General features: G+C 26.7%; 1 protein-coding gene across 1 annotated transcript in view; it reads left to right on the top strand.

Annotated features, from left to right (window-relative positions):
* LOC113554097 (lachesin-like) overlaps window positions 1–22,361 on the top strand; it is a 70,805-nt gene that overhangs the window by 13,366 nt on the left and 35,078 nt on the right. Inside the window, exon 2 of the mRNA XM_026957789.1 lies at window positions 3,682–3,818. Coding sequence (XP_026813590.1) covers window positions 3,682–3,818 — 137 coding nt within the window. The remainder of the gene's footprint in view (window positions 1–3,681; window positions 3,819–22,361) is intronic.

Raw genomic sequence — 22,361 nt, 5'->3', positions numbered from 1 at the left:
TTATTGCAAATAAAAGACAGTTTGACGAGGAAAATAATAAGAACATTGAAATAAAATATATGTTTACACTAATGACGTTCTCTTAGTGTTTTATTTTTAAGCATTTACTCGTTTTCTTCGCGTGTCTACTCAGTGATATTTTATAATCATATATTTACTTATTCAAAATAATACGTGATTTTATGTTATTTTCGGTCGTAAAACTTGAGGTAGCTCGAGTGTCTTCTAAAAGCATTCCATAGCGCTTTAATCCGCCACGTTTCCAGAGATGCAACTAATGGTAGCGGATTTAACACATACTCATACATTTTGATAGGTCCCAAAAAGCAGAAGGTGGCATCTGCCCGAATGTTGGATGGGGTATGGGGTCAAAAAACGACTACTTTTGACATGCAGTGTTTTTACGGTCCTTATCAATCTTATGTTTTAGAGCATGTGAGCTGGTGGTTTACCGTATGCGCCATTATTACTTTTAAAAGTAATTAAAGCCAGTCGGGTGAGAGTCTCGTTGATGGATTGCCCGTCGGCAGATGGTCACCAATTTACGAGACACGTTTCCCTATTATCTGTGACCACAACCGAAACGGTTTATACACAATTAAAAAAAATGTATATTCGTGTTATATTATAGTAATATATTACATTAAAAAAAACCAAACAAACAAAATTATCGACATAATTTGTTGTGGGTTCTTTTTTTCCATTCGTGTTGGATGTATTCAATTTCACGGCGCATCTAAACTCTTCACGGCCGGCTTACGCGTGGCTAAACATTGACTCCCATCATCGTCAGTGTGCCGCAATCGATATAAAACGGTTCGAAATTTTTATGAAGAAGAAAGATAAAAAAAACCTATTCACAAACTTGCTAGAATGACTAGTGATGTGTTGGGACGTGATGCCGTACGCGAGAGAATTTTGATATGAGCAATTTCGGAAACGAATAAACGCACGTAAGCACTGATTATATAGTTTTCTTTACGCTTCAAACAAAAAATAAATATATTATATTCCAGTAGGTGATTTAAGTATTAGACATTTTATTTATCGAAATATTTATGAATTATTTATTTTTTTATTTTATAAATAAAATGAGTACCTAGTACCCATTATGGTCTTACTATTTTATTTCATGTTTATACGTTTAAAATATATATACATTCTTAAATTTAATATATTTTTTTTAAAATAAATTATAAGCTTGAACTTTAAACTTCAATGTAAAATTGAATATAATATATAAAATTGTAAGTAAATACTTATTAGTCGTGATTATTATTTGTTTAAAAGAAATTAATCATTACAATTGTAGTATTAAAAATATATACATATATATAATTTTATAATAATGTTATGTAAGATTATATATATTATTTGTAAGCATAATTTATTTTGGTTTTTAAAATTTTATTTTTTCGTGATCTTGTATTAAACGAATCTTAAATAAACAATCATGGTTTAATTTAAGTTCGGTACTATCTTAGAATAATAGCTGCTGAGTTATGGATAAAGTAAAATGTTTAGGGTTTTGCATCTCTCCTAAACATAAACAAATATTCATAGTCATGAGACTATGAAAATGTAAATAATTTTTGTATAATAAATGTATATTTCCTAGTATTATAATATTTTTAATTACATTAACCAAGTCGAATTTTTCAAAAACAACCAGATTCTTTCGTCCATGGAAGTTATAATATTCTATTTATAGAGTGGTTAAATGATTTGAAAATTCGATTTGATTTGAGATGTACGATGTATCTATTATACCTATAACAGTTTAGATGTATAAATGTTAATAGAATTAATTATTTTAATACCATTAATCAAAATAAAGACCGTTAGTCAATCAACCGTATTAATTTAAATTTAATGATACAATATTAATACGTAAGTACCAATTTTCAATTCTTGTATTGAATATAAAATATAAATGATAAAATTGTTTTTATTACAATAAATATTTCAATACTAGTTCCTGTTTGGTAAAATTAAATTGATTTAATTTTATATTATTTATAGATTTATATTTATATATTTTATTTATTATGAGTTGATTTGAAAATGTATATAGAGTGTAGAACTTCCTTGTATAAGTTATAAGAATTGAAATTTTTATTAAGATATTTAATATAGGTAGCCCAAATTGTATTATTCCCTTATTAAAAATATCTTGTAATGGAAATTATAATCGTGGAAATTAATAGAAAAACAATAAATGATACAAGGTGGTTATGAAGGTATACCAACAATTAATAAATAAATTGCGATACAATAAAATATGAAATTAATCATCATACATTAGAACAATATAATATGAAAATTAAATTGTTTTTACTTATAATCTTACATTTTTGTATTATTTGATAATAGCTAAATGTTAATAAGTTCGAAAACTTTAAATTTGTTGTAATACTATGCGCTTCTATTTACCAATGACATTTTTTTAAAAATTATTTATTGTTATTTACATAAAATATTTAGATACGGAATATTTACAATACCTAATGATATATACTTTGTTTTTTTACATAATATTTATTATCGGTCATCCTATTGTATAATAATGTATATAAAACAAGATTTAACATAAACCAGTTACAATAGTATTGTCAACAATAACTAAATTTAAAATGTATTTATACAATGAGTTTGTTTGTTTTATCAATTGTAATAAAACTATCATGGAAATCATTTAATAATATCTTTTTGAAAGTCGTAGTTTGTTCAAAAACAATAGAATTAAGAATGCTTTTTGGTATTGTAAATTATGTTTGAAGAGGCAAAAACGAAATTCTATGTAGTCTTGTATGTATATACTGTAGATTCTGTAGATTATACAGTGTAAACAATATTGTCACTATAAAAAAAAGAACAACATAATACTAAAAACACGTACTTTTTATGTCATTCCTTTGAAGTCAGCAGAGTGGTTTTGCCTAAAGCACAATATGATATGGGGTGTTAAAATGCACACTTGCAGTTTTCTCTCTGGGAATAAAGTTCAACCACTAACAATCACAATTAATTTGTTTTTTTAGTTAATTAAGATTTTTTTTCATTAAAATTCACAACTCAAAATAGTTTTGGGCAACAATCAATTTTCTTTCATGAATACTCATTAACTCATTGAATTTTCGTGTTGCTTATTGAGCTCTGTCATATATATATATTGTCGATAGACCACGATATTGTAAATCCATTTAACAATATATAAGTATTACATATACGATGTTAGAGTGTGGACATGGACTTAAGGTCCCAGCCAAATTAGCCAGTTGCACGTTATTTAGCGACCATCGCGAGAGAGCTCATAATATCAGAGGTTTTGGCAAGATTGATGATGTCCCAGATGATCATCGTTTTCTTGTTAATGCCTTTGGCCTCAAATAGCAAAAATATGAGTGAGAAAGAAGAAGAGGAAAGGAGAGAGAGATGGAAGAAACCTTCTCAGCCCTCATCACCAAGTTATGTCAGGAGGAGAGTTGAAAAACCACCGACATCCGTAACTTAACGGATTATGATATTACTTCGAACATATTATAGCCCATTCTATATCTATACTCAGTACATAGTAAAAAATAAAAATATAAAAATTATTGTTTTTTTACTGTGCAAAAACTCTCGTTATGGGATGTAATGAAGATTCATATAGTTCTAATTTAATTTGTTTCTAATTAGTTGCAGGTAGTGTTATAAAAAAAAAAGTCGACGAACAACCGAAAACGTATTTTGAAAATGCACCACAAAATGTGTTTGCGTCCGCAGGTCAAAATGTCTTACTGCCATGCCGGGTGAGGCATTTAAACGATAAAGTGGTAAGTGCACTTGATGTATCGTATAACATAAGCATATAATATAGCTATTAGCTACAATACATAATGCATAAAAGTTGTTGATGTCTTTTTAAAGTGCATTTATGACTGGATAACTGTTCTTGAAATTCTAACGATTTATTAAATGGAACAAATTTGCTATGCGATTTTTAATAAATAAACTTTACAGTTGTATATTATTTAAAAGAATAATAATAGTCAAAAAGAGTCATTGACATAGATTTTATTTAAAATGTATTATTGTATAGTGTATTGCATTTTTATCATGTCAACATTGTTGATTTATTATAAAACTTTATTTAAGTTAAAACTATATTTTTTGATTTATTTAGACAATTATTATTATTATCGACATAGCTTAATAGTTTTAAAACTACTTTTTTTTTTACGAAAAAAACCTTAGCAACTATGGCCATTGTTTGTAAAATAAAATATAAACATTATTATTATTATATTAATTATATAATTATTACTGAAATACATTTGAAATTTGTAAATTTTTATGTTTTCTACCACTTAAAGTATTTATCAACTATTTAAAGATTAACAATAATTAAAAAAAAAAAAAAAAAAATATTTAACTAAAATTATAATTTCAACAATTTTTAATTGTCATGTTAATTTCATACACATTCCTAAAAAACTACATATATTTATTGATAAATAAATTGTAATTATATAAATAATGATCCTAAATATTTTCTAGTAAAGGAAATAATGTAGCATTATAATTCAAAAATTCAGAATACTGAAAATCTAGTATAGGTCATTTTTACTATGAAATATTAAAGATTATATCACATTGTACACACTTATACTGGCGACCATTAAAACCTATACAATATACTGTACATACATTAGTACATTACTAATGGTTGAAAACAATTATTAGACTCTAGCAGTGTTAAAAGGGTTTTCTGAATTGAAGTGATTTGAAGTGAACTCTTGCTAGAAGAATGGTATAAAATAAAGTGGATAGATAAAGTAAATATAGTCTATACCTGCTTGTGATTTTGGATGTCACTCGGTCTTTTTCGCAGAGCTTTTCTAGATTTCGAGTGATTTTATATTCGGTATCTTCATATCGAAGACAAAATGTACATCTCCTAAGCATGGCTCAATTGCCAATTGAAAAATATGAGATTCTCAACTATACTTCGTTGTTTAATATATTATTATACATAACATTTGTTTGTAATGTATAAAATTATATTTATTTTCTTCTGAAACAAAAGTAATTAGATTATTTCTAAAAAATATTTAATCTTAACTGTAAGTTAAATTTCGGGTTTGAAGGTAAATAAACAACCAGATTAGTAAAATGTAATCTGGCATTTCTATATTTGAAAAAATATCAATATATAAATACATTCTGATAAATATTTAGCAAATTAGTAAGTATACGCGTATACTTTAAAACTGTATAATTAATTAATTCTTTAATATTTTTTTAAGAACTCACAAATAAAAGTAATAACGTAAAAATACATTTGTTTGAATTTTATTTTCATTCATGAATTATTACATTCATAATGTAGACTGTTCACCATTACAAACTTTTTTAGTATACATAATTTATATTTTATGATGCACTTTAGGATAAGTTCGTGGTGTTGCGAGCTTGAAATTCAGTGAAATCAAAGGAATAGCAAATTATTCAGTGATTGAAATATGTATCTTTAATTTTACTATTATTATAAATGATAATTAAGTGTTTACAATAAAGTCTTAACCATAATATTTTATATCTTTGGTTGATTTTAAAATATTTAACACATAGTATATTAAAATGTATAATCGATTATGTTAATTATTTATAAATTAAGAATGAATTAGTCGTTAAAAATAAATAATAATGTTTAGAATTTTTATCTAAAAAATTATAACATGTCATCAATCCCAGATGAAGACCTCTAGTTCTAATAGAATAGAGGTAGTGTACATGGTTGTAGGCCCCTATCAATGGACAAAAATCAAAAATTTTAGTTCTTTTCTTATCACCGTTTATATAACATTATAATGTTGGACACATGAATAAACCCATAACTTTAAAATTATTCACTGTTTAGATATAATTTCAGCAGCGTCAAATCTTAAATTTTGACTGTGCGTTGCAAAAAAAAAAAATTGTGGTCTCTTTAAAAAAATACCATTAAGGTACCTATTTATTTGTTTTTATTAAAAAACATATGTTCTAATAATTGACCGTAAGCCGGACTACGCTTACAAAAAAATGAATGAGCATAAATGATGCTTTGTCGATGTGTTTCGATTTTAGTATAGGTAATTCCTACACTGCCATAAAGTTTACACTTTTACAGGCAAATCGGCAACGGTGTACCTCATTTTGTGAACTAATTTGACTGAAGTAGGCAATTCGCCAGTACCAGATTGGATATAGCACTCAGTATATTTTTAAACACCGCTTAAAATATATTGTATATTTTCTGATAACTTTAAGAATAATTTTTTTAAAATCGGTTAAATATAGTTTTTAAGTTCATAAACTACAGTGTTTGATTATTCGCACCCCTTCAGTTCCAATTAGTGCGGAATTTTCCATTAAATTCACTGTTATATTATTATTTTCCGAGTATACTATCTGGTCATCTACACACGGTATTATAATGCGTCTATACTATTATGCTCTTATCACGTATTATCAGTGACATATCTAGAGGGGGGACTAAAAGGGTTTGTATGGAAGTTGCTGTAAAAGGCAAACTTGTTATATACGCACCGTTTTCATTGATGGTTTATCTGGCATTGGATATCAGTAATATCATCAATGATTGATTATACACCTATAATCTATAACCTACATAATATTTAAAATTAATTAATGAAATTACTTTCTTTAACTTATAATAAAAATGTTACCTTTTTTAAATTATATAATCTAATAGTTTTATCAAGTAATTATTATTTTAATACTTATGCATTAGTTACCAAAAATAAAGTACAATGATTTAAATTAAAATCTGTAGGTAGTTTTACCATATACTTCTTGAATAATGAATCTGCTTTGGGGGTATATTTATTATAATTTAATACATTTAAATACTCGAATATAAATTATAAATGTATGTGTAGATATAAAGTTTGATATATTCTTACCATATGGCCAAAATTATATCAACAATAAAAATATTCGACGAAATAACAATTATTATTATTGTTTTCGTAGTCGACACTCGTCGTATTCGTGAAAAAAATTGTATAATTAATATTCTAAAAACAGATAATAGACGAAAATATGGTCAAGTAACGATATGGAGATGTGTATATTATAGGACCTACATACTATTTTTCACACAAATATAGTAAAGTATTATTTTTTCTTTCTTTAGCTTATCTTAAAATATGATTTTTTTTCACCATAAAAGTACAAATGATCTCTTAATAAAATTTAAAGCCGAATTCTCTATGATGGCTATTCACGTACATGGGCTCCTCCTTAATCCGAGCCTGCATGCCATTGGTTTAAATTATGATTGATGATACTATTATACATAATATATATAAATAGTAAATACCCTGTAATATTTAATATATTTCCTATATGCGTAAGATTAATAATTAGATTTTAATTATCTATTTGGTCATATTAAATAAGTAATTTGTTAGTTTTATTTTATGAAAAAAATGAAAGGGAAAATATCCTGGTCAATGGTCAATTACCATCTAATAAAAGTGTCTTTAACTGGCTATTTAATATAAACTCACTTTTGTTTTATGTTAAAAATAAACAACAATACACGAACAAAATGTGAAAAGAAAAGGTCAGTAATTTGAGAAGGCGCATAACTGACAATATGCTACTAGTACTTTTAGAATCAAATCATTTCTATGAAGAATATTATTTATTTTAAAGAAGGCGAGGGAAATTTATTTACAAAAATATGTGTGAAATTTCATGCAATACGATCAAAGAAAACATATCCTTTGATGTAAAATATTTTGTCAGTAAATATAACAATAAGTGTTGTAAGAGCTTTAAAAAAAAATATTCATATTTATATTGTCATGTAAATATTATGTACATAAATACATAATAATTAAGGGACTAAGAGTATCTGTAATGCGTTTAAGTTTAATATGTAATTATATATATAAACTATTATGATACTATGTGGCAGAGGCATATTATACTTATTTCGATACAATGAGTCGATTATTTTACATATATTTTTTATTTATGAATTACACATAAGTTTAAAAATTTATAATTTTATTGTTACTGATGTATGGTCCAATATTTATTATTTTACATAGTAAAATTTCGTTTTCAAGATATGAAAAAATGCTTATATGAAGTATGTATCGACTATTAAAATATTTCAATATTTAATTTTTATAAATTTCGAGAGTTAATTGTATATATTCGTATCTGATCCTTCACGGCGTTGTCCGAGACAAATTAAATCATTCTAGTGGATTTACCCTGTCTTGAATTCTGTTAATATAATCTATACATATTTTTAACATATTTATTTGGGTGGTTTTGATCAAATATGAAAAATAAATCTAAAACTATTAGTGCAATAGACTATTGGCTGTGGGTTGTTTATACACACAGCACACACATAATCATTGTATTTATCAATGTTATATATAGATTATGGTAACGAGACATTAGATAGGTAACTGATACAAAATAGTATCAATATTTAATATTATGATATTCTCTTAAACTGTAATTAAGCTTGTCAATTATTTTGTTTTCAATAAACTCAAGTATACTAAAATAATAATGGACGCATATAATATATAACATAATAATATTATTATTTATTCTATCATATAATTGACCATCATTGTAATTAAACATTTAAATTTACGTTTTCTCATGTTTTAAAATTAAATACGGTTAAGTATCAACGTAACATAAACTGTTTGGCGATTCGTTAATAAATAAAGTAGATACAGACATTTCTACAGTATTTTAGTTACCTATATAAATATATATGCGGAAAAGTGGAAAGCTATAAAGTTTTTGTTCTGATGGAGTTTGAGTATTATTTCTTTTATTTATATAAATATATATATTATTGGTTAAACTTACATTATATATTTCAAAATATATCGAACAAATGATAAACTTTAGTAAGAAAGAGGATCATTGTATAAAGAAAAAAATATAACTTATATATCATGATGGGTCGGCTTCAACTTACCCTAAAACAATATATTAATGTTTTAGTGCATGCACGTCAAAAACGTCTTTCCCCTGAGATTTGTTACATTTGAAAGAGGTTTTCTTCGTCCTAGTACTTTAAAATTTCGTGTATGATTTCGTATAACCCTTTTGGAGGGAACTTTTGAACTTCTGCGACATGATGAAAACTTGTTTTCCAAATGATTTTTAACAGGGCTAGTAGATTTTAAACTAAAATAGTAGAAGATATTATGGTCAATTAATATTATATTTTTAGTTTAAATATAGAAATGTTATTGCCTATATTGAAATAGGTACAAGCTAAAATCGATAGAAAGTAAAATATTAATTATTAAAATTATTAATTATCATTAATGCAAATATTTTAACTATAAAAATACCAAATGCTAAATTATTAATTTTTGAAATTATCAGATCATTTTGATTTTTGTTTAAAATTGTAAAATAATTATGAATAATAATACAATAACTGATACTATATATTTAACTATATTATTTATTATAATTTATTATAATTTATAATCCCGATTGTTTTATTAAATATTTAACTTTGTTAATAAAACGTTTCTATACACAATATCAATATGATCAGTACGAAATTCATAGCAGATAGCAGATTTGACGTCGATAAACTTGTTACAATGTAGTTGACATTTTATATTTATAAACATTTTATATTGTTATATAATATGCTAATAAAAACGAATTGTTCAAAAATTAAAAGGAGCTTAGCTTATTAAGCAAGCTTAATTATGAACCAAGACGAAGGTATTATCACGTAGTCTTATAAAAAGAAAAAAATTATACGTATGTTCGCGACTAGTACTCGCAAAAATAATATTTTTCTAAAAAAAAAGAGAGAGGAAAAACTTTTGAACTAAAAAAAAATATCCGTCTACGGAACGGGGTCTTTGACGTTTGGTTTCGTCAGCATGCATAATGTAATATATGTATACTGCTGATGTACGCCATGACCTGCCCGCAATACGTATAATATTATACCTCTTGTTCTATTTTTCATTCCCGAAACACGACACGACGCGGTAAAGGTACCGGCTAACTGCTCCTCGCCTCTGTAAGTAAATGCACGTAACGTTCGCAGTCTATATTTTGTATAATATATTATATACAAGCAGTGGTGCTGGCGTCGGTACGGATGACGTTTTAATGAGCGTCCCGTACACGCCAAAGTGCGCGCGTAATGGATCTAATTGAAAAGCTCCGGCGCATCATTAAAATCTCAGCGCTGAGTCGGGGGTGCTACACACACACACACACAGATACACAAATATATATATAGTACGAATAAAAGTAGCGGCCGTCACAGTTACGCAATACGCAAGCAGCTTATGACGTATAGCAGTAATGGTTATAGTAGCGAAGTTGTAGTAGTTCTGCAGTTTGGTGGTAGTGCTTATAGTTATTATTGTATATCAGTAGCGAACAGTGTTTAATGGAGACGGTTGGAGGTAGCGAAGTTACAAATTACAACAAGCAGTGATTTAGGAGACGGCGTGTTTGGATGACTAAAAGTTTTTCAAAATATTTCGGATTAGGATTAGGAACAAATATGTATTTAAAATACAAGTCTTGACTTTTGATAAGTAAAGTCGTGCGACTTAGACAGAAATTATTATATTATGCGAAGGTACCGTACAACGCCAAAGACGTGATTTTATAATCTTCCAAATAAACCAATCTTAATTATTAAATATACTATCTCGAAATAGGTACAATGTCATTATGAATTATTACGGTCGTAATTCGTATAATAAAACCTTACGTGTACATCATAAAAAATATATTGTTTTATACTATTTTATTATACTGTAGTTATTGCGAATGAAATTATTATACAATTAACACTGCTATATTGTATCATACGGTTAGTTAATTTAGATTATTTTGATGGGTGCTAAAAACTAGGCACACTTCTACCCTTATTTACACACCACCGGTCGTAGTTGTATAAGTATATTAGAAGTTTTAGTAGTAGTTCTATAATACGGCGTTGGCGATGGTGGTGGTAAGAACAACACATATACTCGTATAATGTACAATATACATATAGGTAGATCTGGGTCGGTTATCAGTAACGGGTGTGTGAGGCGGAAGGGCGGTTCCTGTAAAACCGTTTGTGTCGTCGGCGGCCGCGACGGAGGTGGTGTGATGAGATGCGATTGCGGGGAGAGCCGTGCCGGTCATTAGAGGGTCTGCTGACGTTATGAATAATCCGTGAGCATGGCACAAGCACAAAGGGAGGTCGGAAACGACACACACGCACTCACTCGCACGCTCTAGAAACACTTTTCACCCGAGAGATTCTCCCTCCTAACCACTGCATCTATCACGCCGTCACCCGTAGTACTTATTGTGGGCGATCTATGATTATGTTCGTCCAAATCCCCACACTTCTCTTCCGACCATCACGCTTAAGCGTACACCTGTGTCGTGGTTTCCGGCTGGTTCCGGTTTCCGATAACAATGTGAAGGAGGGTTTCCATTAGAAATATTTAAAAAAAATATATATTCCTCACTTCGGCCGACTACTCATACATAATAATAATAATACTAATGCATATGTTTAAAGTGTGCAATGAAGTCTATCCTTAAAATTACATTATTCGAGATTATCATTTTTACGTAAATTTGGTCGAATACGAAGTTAAATATTCTTAATAATTAATTATTATTATTGTACTACGAGGTTCTGCTCTCTGGTCGCTTTTCATCCCTTCTACCGAATACTATTCAATATTTTTTTGCAAGCTGAGAATTTATAACTCTGATATAAAAAATACTACAAACATTATAAATTATTAATATAAATAACGCCACATCAGCATTCCGAGCTTAAAAAGAAGCGAGTGCAAATAAATTATTATAAACTCTGATATTTTATATACCTAAGATGTTTATTAATTTCACTATCATGTCTGATTATAAAATAGTTCTATGGTTTTTTTTTTTTGTGAAAATACATGATTATTTTAATAATTTTGTGATATATATTCAATGTTCGATAGGTACTGAGAAATTATTGTCACAATAATATTTAATATTTATAGATTTTTCAGTTGGAATATATAATATAATATGTGTGTTTGTTGTATTTTATTTTATTAAAATTTAACTATAATAAAATAACTTTATTTTATTCCGAAGCTATTATAATATATAATATATATATAATCATTAGCATGCATCAATCGATATAGTTGCATTTTAGCAGTTGTTTTTAGTGTTGTAATTTAATTTGTTCAACCCCTTAAGAAAAATGTAAAATTACATTACTAAGATAGGTACTTTACTTTTTGGTTCCACGCATATTTTTTTGTAACAAAATTTTACAATTTTCTCCTATGATATAATATACAATATATAAAATGATGTAAGATGGAAATTGTATTGCTCATGCACGTAATTGGAATGAACTTGCAAGTTTAAAAATTGATCGGATTTTCAGTCAAATTAGTTTGTAAAAATGTTTGGCCCCTTACCAATCTATTAAAAACTAAAATCACTGTCAACAAGTACTATCTTAAAAATTACATTTTCTACTGTTGACTAAAAGTTCACAATGTCTTATGCTGCTATATTATTAACGATACCTCTGAAAACCTTCACAGGAAATTTATATTTTGTTTTTAATTATAATTTTAAATGAGAATATAATCTGTGTGTTGATGTTTCGTTAGTATATATATAATATAATATTATATACATATATAAATTATATAAATAATAACGTATATTATATTGTACAGTATTATAACTTATAAACAATAATAATATATTATAATGTTTTTTTTAGTATCTTATTAAGTTTAAAGTATTACCTTCACTTATTGTGCATAGCAATCTGAGTTAAAATAAAATGGTATAAATGTATAAATGTATAATAATATATTTTATATGGTTATCTGAAAAACGATATTTATGAGTAAAATAAATATGTATAATTATTAACTGCTCAGTAATCAATAATGTTCATATACCATTGTTACATTTAATCTCAGTTTGGTATAACACTTGAGTGTTAGAATTTTTTTAAAAATTAGTTATACTTCTTGAGGTATTATAAGTAATTACTTACTTTGTCACGACAGTTAAGTGTATTGATTATGTATTAAAAGAATAAGTGTAAATGTGTAATTAAGTAAACAAAAACCATTACGAATGAGGTAAATTTAGTATTATTTTCAATCAGAATTACATCAATTTGTTTGAAAATAAAATGTGAAAAATTAGCGTCTGCCACGCATACGGCACATAATTTAATTATATATTAGTATAATTTAATTAAATGTTAATAGGTTATTCTAGCTTAAAATTTTTAATATTTTTATTTAGATAAAAAGTAATTATCTAAATATTTTTTACCAATTTTGTTTTTTATGAATACTATACATTTCTAAAATATCAAAAATATTTGATTTTTTCCGCTATCTATTTCCAAATAATATAATTATAAGAGTACCTAATTATAATATTATTATAATATTGCAATCGTTTCAAACATTTTTAAGAAATTATAAATAAATATAGCCTTATTTTTTGTTTATAGAAATGAATTAAATTGGTGCATTTATTTATCATTTTATTCAAATCAAAAAATAATAATACATTAATAGCTTGGAATCAATGAGGGAGTGAAGTGAAACAAGTGTTCAATAGTCTTCTAAATATTATTCAATAGATTATTGGTCGGTTGTTGTAGAAAGTAATAGCCTGTGTAATTCTATTTAATTATTCATTTAATAAAATATTTTACTATTCCATCTGTTAAATCGAAGAATTTACTCAAAGAAACATGGCCAATTTCTCACTTTTAATACGTGCATGTGCAGAACTTTGAATTATAATGTTTAATATTCCAAGTTTAAATAAAATTAGAAATTTTATAAAAACGAGATATTATAACTTTGAATTCCCTGCAGTCATAAAAAGTTTAAAACTTTCTCGTGACTTGGTTTACGCTTCATATATTATTATGACAAATGTAGATAATGTGGATATTGTAATTTACTTTATGCGATAACGAGAATCTTTTGATTTATGCAAAATCCTTAATCTCAAATATAATAATTATACGTTTCTCTCATATGCAACTGATCGAATTATAAAAAAAAGTTTTATTCGAATGTCAATTCTCATTATTTTGAGAGAATATAATTAAACTTTTTTTATAAACATTTATATAACTTATTTTATTTTAAAGCAACGATACTAAAAATATTTATTAATTTATGACAGTTATACATAACATTTATTCAAGAATAAGTACCCATGATTTATTGTAATCTTTTGAAGTAAAATGATGTAATATCTAATCGATTAGAACTTAGAAAGATTAAATATGTGTTTTCTGTTAAGCTTAAAGTGAGAATTCATTTGTCTGTGACTATGAATAGAATATAAAATATATGTTAATGTTAACATAAATAATGTCTTATTGTTATAATATTAATATACACAATTAACGTGGTACATATTTTAGGATTTTAAATTATGTAATTTTTAATATAATAGATACATGCTTGAAAACATATTTTATTTTTCGGCTGCATCCGAATTGCATGCCACCTCTTAGAGGGATATATCCAAATTGTAAGCCACGTACCCACAAGTTTATTTATCACGCACCATGCGCTTATGTGCAAAACTTAAACTTTATTTTTAAATTTTTTAATCAAATTAAATAATATTATTATTGATTTTAAATACCATGTAAAAATTTAAAATATATTCAGTTGATTACCTTAAACTACAATCGTTTCAATTAATATTCATACTGTAATCTTTTCCAATTTGATAAAATGTTTACTCGAATATAACATTTTTTCAATCTAGAAACTAATCAGTTCTATTCATGCATTTTTAAAAAATAAAGTTTAAGTTCACATAAGTACCTACACGATAAATAAAGATAAACTTGTAAGTACACGACATGTAATTCAGATTGACCTCTCTAAGAGGTGGCATGCAATTTGAACATTCCAATTTATGTTTATTTTTTTGGCATGCAATTCGGATGCACTTCTTTTTTTAAACCTATTTGTAATATATTATGATATAATTTTAAAATATTTGCTATAAACGATGTATAATTTATGAATAATTCTTTTACCTAATATCTGGTTACCTGTATTATAATTACCTGTAGTATAATCGTTAATTAAAAAAAACGGACATATAAGTACAATTTGAGGCTGTCGTTGTTGAAGTATATTTAGGATAATGATATTGATGTAATTTTATATTTTGTATTAAATAAAAAGGTTAAACTCATATTTATTTATGCTAAAATATTTAAAACGATTGTTCAATTCAACTTGTCAGAAATATAATATAGGTACTATATTATATATTACTTGACTGCATTAAATAACATCTAGGTAGTAGAAAAAAAAAATTATAAATTAAGTTTTTACTGATACCTAGATATTTTAGTAAGCTACTAAGAGATATATTTTAAGGTTACTATAAAAATAGTATAATATGATATTTGTCCTCGGTAAAGAGTATTAAATTTCAATCGGATCACCCGCCGGGCTGAGATTATTTCTCTCATCAAATGGACTCTAATTTTTTAAACAAACCACTATTGTTTTATTTGAAAATAAAAACTGGCTATTTTGATTTATGGAGCAATAAAACTAAAAACTTCGGTATGTATATATTTACAAACAAATTCGATTTGTATGGAAATTCGTGGTCGAGATTTGGTAAATTTATAACCAAAAGTTATTAAAGTCGACATATAAGTCTGTAATTTTAGTATGGGTATTTGAACTGTTTAATAGATTTCTAATTTTTACCCCTATTTATGTTGGGACTCTAACTGACCTGGTCAAAAACTCATCTAAAAACGTTCGAAACCATTTAACACATTTTAAGAGACACTTTAATCTGAACTCGAATGACTACACTTCAACATGCTTTCAAGCGTTAGAAACTGTTAAAATACTAATGATTTGAATATTAAAGTCGTTTTGTATAAATGTTCACTAAGATAATTTGGTATAAAAATAGCGCTGCATTGTGATCATTGTTATTTAATTAACTTGTTACATTTATTCTTTATTTATTTATATCAAATAAATAAAGGTACCTAAATCAGACTTTAATATTAATATAAAATATTAAAATGTTTTGAAATAATTATAAAAATAATATACATGTACGAAAGTGGAAGTTGTCTGCATTATTTTCGAAAAAAAAAACATTGTTCTGATAGAACGAAAGCGTTTAACAATTTACAGTTCATCTAAACATATTAATTGTAAAGTATGTATATATAAAATAAATAATTTCAAAAACAAAATTGTTTTAATGTTTTTAACTTATATTCTTTGTAGTTCAAGAAATATAAGAAAATTTTAATTTATGAAGTAATTATATTATATTTACGTATTAATTGAAAATATACTTGTAATAATAAAATTTTAATTGAGTAAAATAAAATATGATGATATTAATTTATAATATTAATAGTTAATTTAAATAATTATTCATTAAATATGTTTAATTATAGGTAATATTTCATATATTTCTAGTAACAATTCTTAATTTAATTATATTAAACATGAACTGACTTATGAAGTTTTTTATAACAATATCCTTGAAATTTATTTATAAAAATTAAAAAATAGAAAAGTACGGATGTAATACAATAATAAAAATACTAAGTGCTTGAAATTAATCGCATCGCATTGATAATTTTGGTACAAGATAAAATTGTATTATTATTATAATATTAAAAACAAAGATAAATTATTTATAACAAAACTGAAAGGAAGTTAGTTTACTATAATTTATAATTACAAATATTTACAACAAAAATGTTAGTTTTTGGTCACTAAATATTCTCTAATTGCATAACTTCTATCTAGCTTATGAAAAATCATTTACCGATTTCTGATCGATTTAACCTTCATATTTTTGAAAAAATGGTCATGATAGTATGTCATCTTAGGTGCAATTCAAAAAAATAAATTTATTGAGATTGATGTCAAACACACAGAAATTCTAGACGCAAAATGATAGATTAACTGATATTTTTTTTTAAACTTATATATATTATTAAAAAATTAGATATTTACATTATAAATTAATTTTGATGGTTTTTATTTAAAATTTTTTTTTTAGTAGATATAAACGATACGTTATATCTGTCTATATGTCGTAAAACAGTATGAAACTGTTTCTTATTTAATTATGAATATGTCAAAATTTAATAGCAGGTTACTTTAAATGAAATATTAATGCATAAAACCAAACTAAACTATACTTGTTTTTTAGTTATTTTAAAGCAGTGAAATATTTACAAATAATTCGCTATGGTGGCGGCAAGATTCAAATTTCACAGAACCCGTTTAATAAAATCTACAGTTAATAATACAAACACATTAATAAATGTTTTTTTCCTTTAGAAGGTTTACTAAAAGACGAAAAATGAATCTCATACAGAATATTTCACTCATTCACAATTACTTAAATACATTCTAACAAGATATATTTGGAATTTACATTTATTTTAATATTTTCATGACGAAATAGATTTATTTTATTAACTACATGTATTATAATTAGGGCTTGGATTTTGATGCACTTTCCATTGTTTTCCGAAACAAATCGTTTGATCACAAGTGACTTAAAATATTATGAATTTACGATATAAAAAAGGTACCTACTACCTAAGTGAGTATTGTTCTGCTTTATATTTGGTGCCGAGAAAGTCACTATTATAGGTTTGTTAAATTTGGGTTCAACGATATGTGATTGTATACAAAAAGCGATTCTAAGTGGAAGTGTTTTATCAGCTTATATCATCAAGTGATAATGTTTTTTTATATATATACTATATATATATAGTTATTTAAGTAATTTATTTTACTTTTAGTATTATAGTGGGTTGGTATAATTTTTTCCCGAAAATATTGCATTTAATATATTGTATTAGTATTTAATTATTATTATATCGTATATCGACTTAAATAACTCAAAATTGAATTATATCTTTCAGTAAATATATTATAAAACAATAGTAAAAATAGATTAATAGTAATAGCTTATATTTTGTAATAAATTAAAAGTGTTATTAGTGTTATTACGTATAGTAAAATTCACTAGAATTTCTAATAATATAAAATACATAAAAGTTTAAGTTCCCACGAATAGTATTATTAAATTATAACAACAAAATTGAAATATTGTTATTTTCGTTTAAATAAGTTATTTAGTCCAAATCGGAACTTAAAATGTCCATTTACATATTTTAGATTTTATACTATAATAGAACTAGGTTAAAATGGTTCTGATATGACCTACTTATAAGGAACCTTGTATTAAATTTTCAAAACTTAGATACAAAAAAGAAAGTTTTTATGAATTTTTAATTAAAAAATAGTTTATAACATTTTGCGATTTTGACGAATTTCGTCAAAATTCTAACTTTAAAAACAAAAAAAAAATGTGGTATATATTTTTAATATTTTTAGACAGATAAAAGAATATTTTTTCATGAGATCTTGTATTAAATTTCAAGCATTCTATGCAGCAAATAATTTTTAATCAGTATTTATAAAATAAAAAAAATATATAAACATTTTTTATACCTATAAATAGTTTACAAATAGTTTTTAACATTTTATTGTAATTGGAAAACGATAATATAAATATTTGATGAAAATTTTAAATATCTACGGTTATTCGTTGACGAGTCAGCGCAATTTATCGATAACTTATCGTGTATTCAAAAAAAAAAAAATAAATAAATAAAAAAAGCACATCATGATAAAATCAGTACATTATCATTCCACAAAGAATTTAAAACCCATCATGCATTGTTAAAATAATAATGGGATACGTAGAAGTATTAGTTAAATATATACTTATGACGTTCATAAAATAATTGATGACGATAATACTGCCATAATTAATTTTGTATATCAACCAATTTACAAAAAATTATGTCTATAATATTATGTATAAATATTCATCTGATTATTTTTATTTATTTATTTAGTATTTAATATATTGTTAAGTTTCGTTCTAAAATATTTAGAACACATTATTTTGTTTTTGTTTTGGGTGGAAACTTAATATTGTACAAATAGTGAAGTTAAAGATAATGGTGAATGTAAGCAATAAATCTCACAAAAACTCTAAACTCGGATAATATTTTGAGTACCTGCACAATAACTGTTCATTATTTCGTTATGAACTCAGTACTCGGGGTATTTAAGTCAGACGTACATACGATATCTTTGTGAACGATCACAAGTCATTAGCATAGCTTACTTCAACGACGTAGGCACAATCGTGTTATTAATGTCATTAATATATATGTTAATATTAATATATTAACTATTGTCATTACTTAAAATAATGTACAATTAAACTATTTGAGTTAACCATTTTTATTAATATTTATATACAATTATCTAACTGATAATATATTAGCATGAATTGTATATAATTTTAATCGATTGTACATAGAACACTTATGTAGGTATACGGTGAGTATGAGGTACCTAATTAATAATTTATTTAAAATGTCGATTGCAATGGGTCCAGAGCATTGGCGCAATCAGGGGGGGCTTGGGGGGCTTAGCTCCCCAGTTTTATCCAAAGCCCTCACCCCCCAGTTTTTAAACGATTTTACTTGAAGCTTATTAAAATTATTGAAACCATTTAATTACAATTAACAAAATAATTTAATATTTATTGACGTTTATATTATATAACAACTCTATTGGAGCTTATCAGTTATAATTTCCAATAGGAAATTGACAGTTTAAGGTCCAAAATGGTAGTTGCACATAATTGTTTAAAAGTCGCAAAAAATGATTTTGCTTTTAATGATTTAAAAAAAGTTGTTGAAAACCATATCTATCCAAATTTATACGAGCTGTTATAAATTGCAGTAACAATACCTGTAAGTTCAGTTACACGCAAACGCTCATTTTCCTCAATGAGGCGTATAAAAAATTGGTTAAGAAGTAGTATGGGAAAAGAAAGATTTAGTTATTTATCTATTTTATGTATAGAAAGAGACATGCTAATATAATCGACACTCAGGTTATTGTTGATAAATTTTCAAAAAAAGGTTAGGCGTATTACTTTAATATAAAATAATAACACTATCAATATGTTATGTGTTATGAGTTAAATACTTATGTAATTTATTATAATAGGTATATGATAAAATATTTTTTTTTACTTTTTACTGCATACTTCTTTTATTTAATATAATTTTGTTTAAGCACATTATTATTATTATTATTATTCATAATAAACAATACTTTTTATTAGTAAATAGGTGTATTATTTTTTTAAGCTCTCTATTTTTATTGATTAGACAGGAGCATGTAAAAATGAAGTGTTAGGAGGTTATGAGTGTTATGAAATCCTCATTTTATTATATATTTATTGTGAGTACCTAAATATGCATAGCTTATTTTTATTGAATTAATAACCAAGTAACTTTAAAACTGTATTGTCAAAACATGCCTACTTACCTTATTTACAAAATATTAAATATTTTGGGATTTTGCCACATTCCTCTTTAAAAGTCTCCTATATAAGCCATTGCTAGGTGATTATGAGGGGTAGAACATTTTTAGATTAAACATAAGACTTGTAATTATTTTTAGCCCCCTCAGATTTTTGACCCTAGTTGTGCCTATGGTCCAGAGCCATTCTTAATATTTTTCAGCGTTCGATGACAGCGTGGGCATATCATTATCATGACGAAAGACAAAAAATTTAGAGGGCACGATAATAATGTATAATATATCCAATATAGCAGGTATTTTAAAATAATCGAAGACCACGTCACTTTAAAAACAATACCGTGTACAAACACGCAAGGAATATTGATAAGGATAACGTTATAGGTTCCTAATTTAATCGCTACGTCGTCGTCGTCGTCGTCATGGCGAATCGACGAGAAGAATACCGGCGTTCTGAGCGCGCGACAGAGACGGCTGCATTGCCGTGTTCGTTTCGCCACAAAAGGCGGTGCGAACGATAATATAATAAACAACAGGTCGGATGAAAAATAGACGAAAACACGATTATAGTATTATAATGCTATCGTCATATTATTATTATAATATTACCATGACGGCGTGACATACCGACATTTTCGCGGCGAAAAACGTCGTGTCAACCGCGAGCGTCTCGTGTCATCTTTATCGGACAATATTATCATTATTATTATTATTATTATTATTATCATCGTCGTCGTTGTAGGTATAACCTTTAACGATAAGTACCCAAATCGCATAGCCGAACGGGCCCAACGATTTCGTGTATAATATTATACCTACCGAGCGCGTAGTATGCGATTTACTTGTAAATCATCGTATATATGCGCATATTTATTACAGACCGTTGTCGCCGCCGCCGGTACACCCTTACGGCCATTAAAATCGGTAACGGCGTCGATGACGACACGGGCCCGTTATTATATACTGTTGTTCCGACCTTTAGGACTGTATTACGGGCATGGGCGCGGGCCGTGTAAACGCCGCCCGGGCGAATTCGTTAATAAATTAAACTGCGTTTATGACACACGACGTCGTCGTCGTGTGTCCTCTGCCTCGGTGGCGGTGGCGTGTCGACACGACCCTCATCGTCGTCGGAGGAGACGCATAAATCGAACGGAGGCCACACGCACGAACACTGCAGACACGACCCAAAGCGAGTTGGGTTGCCGTCGCTACCGTTGCCGCGGCGGCGAACACATGGCTCTCTCGGCACATTATAATAATAGTAATAATAATAATAATAATATATTATACATCGTTATTATTATTACACTCGCCCGTTAAGCCATGCCGTAATAGTATTATTGCATTTTGTGTAACGGCGGTGTAATACTAATATCGTTATTATAGTGTGATATACGCGAGTGACTTGCTACGATACAAAAAAAAAAAAAAAATTGTTACTCTATCGACATTTCCGTTTAATATAATATTATACAGTATATCAGGTGGGCGATACCTACGCGGTATTTCGTAGCCGTTGCGTTTTATAACCTTATTTTTTCGTCGACGACGGCGACGTGAAATAATTTAATACGTTATATGTACGTGCGATCTTTCGAGTGGACTATAAATACTAATGGGACGCGTAGCTGTGCACGCGTGCACACATTAAATACTGCCTCGTAAAAACCGTATTATATATTATATTATAATATACAGGCGAGCACAATGAATACGAATACGTATTATATTGTAACGGAAATTATAAATATTTACTATATCATCTATGCGTATTATGTGTGTACGGTTGCTTGTTCGCGGTGTTGTAACGTTGTATACAATCGC

The sequence above is a fragment of the Rhopalosiphum maidis genome, chromosome 2 (genome assembly GCF_003676215.2).
Source record: "Rhopalosiphum maidis isolate BTI-1 chromosome 2, ASM367621v3, whole genome shotgun sequence".
Classification (NCBI taxonomy): Eukaryota; Metazoa; Arthropoda; class Insecta; order Hemiptera; family Aphididae; genus Rhopalosiphum; species Rhopalosiphum maidis.
This window is presented reverse-complemented; position numbering and strand designations above follow the sequence as displayed.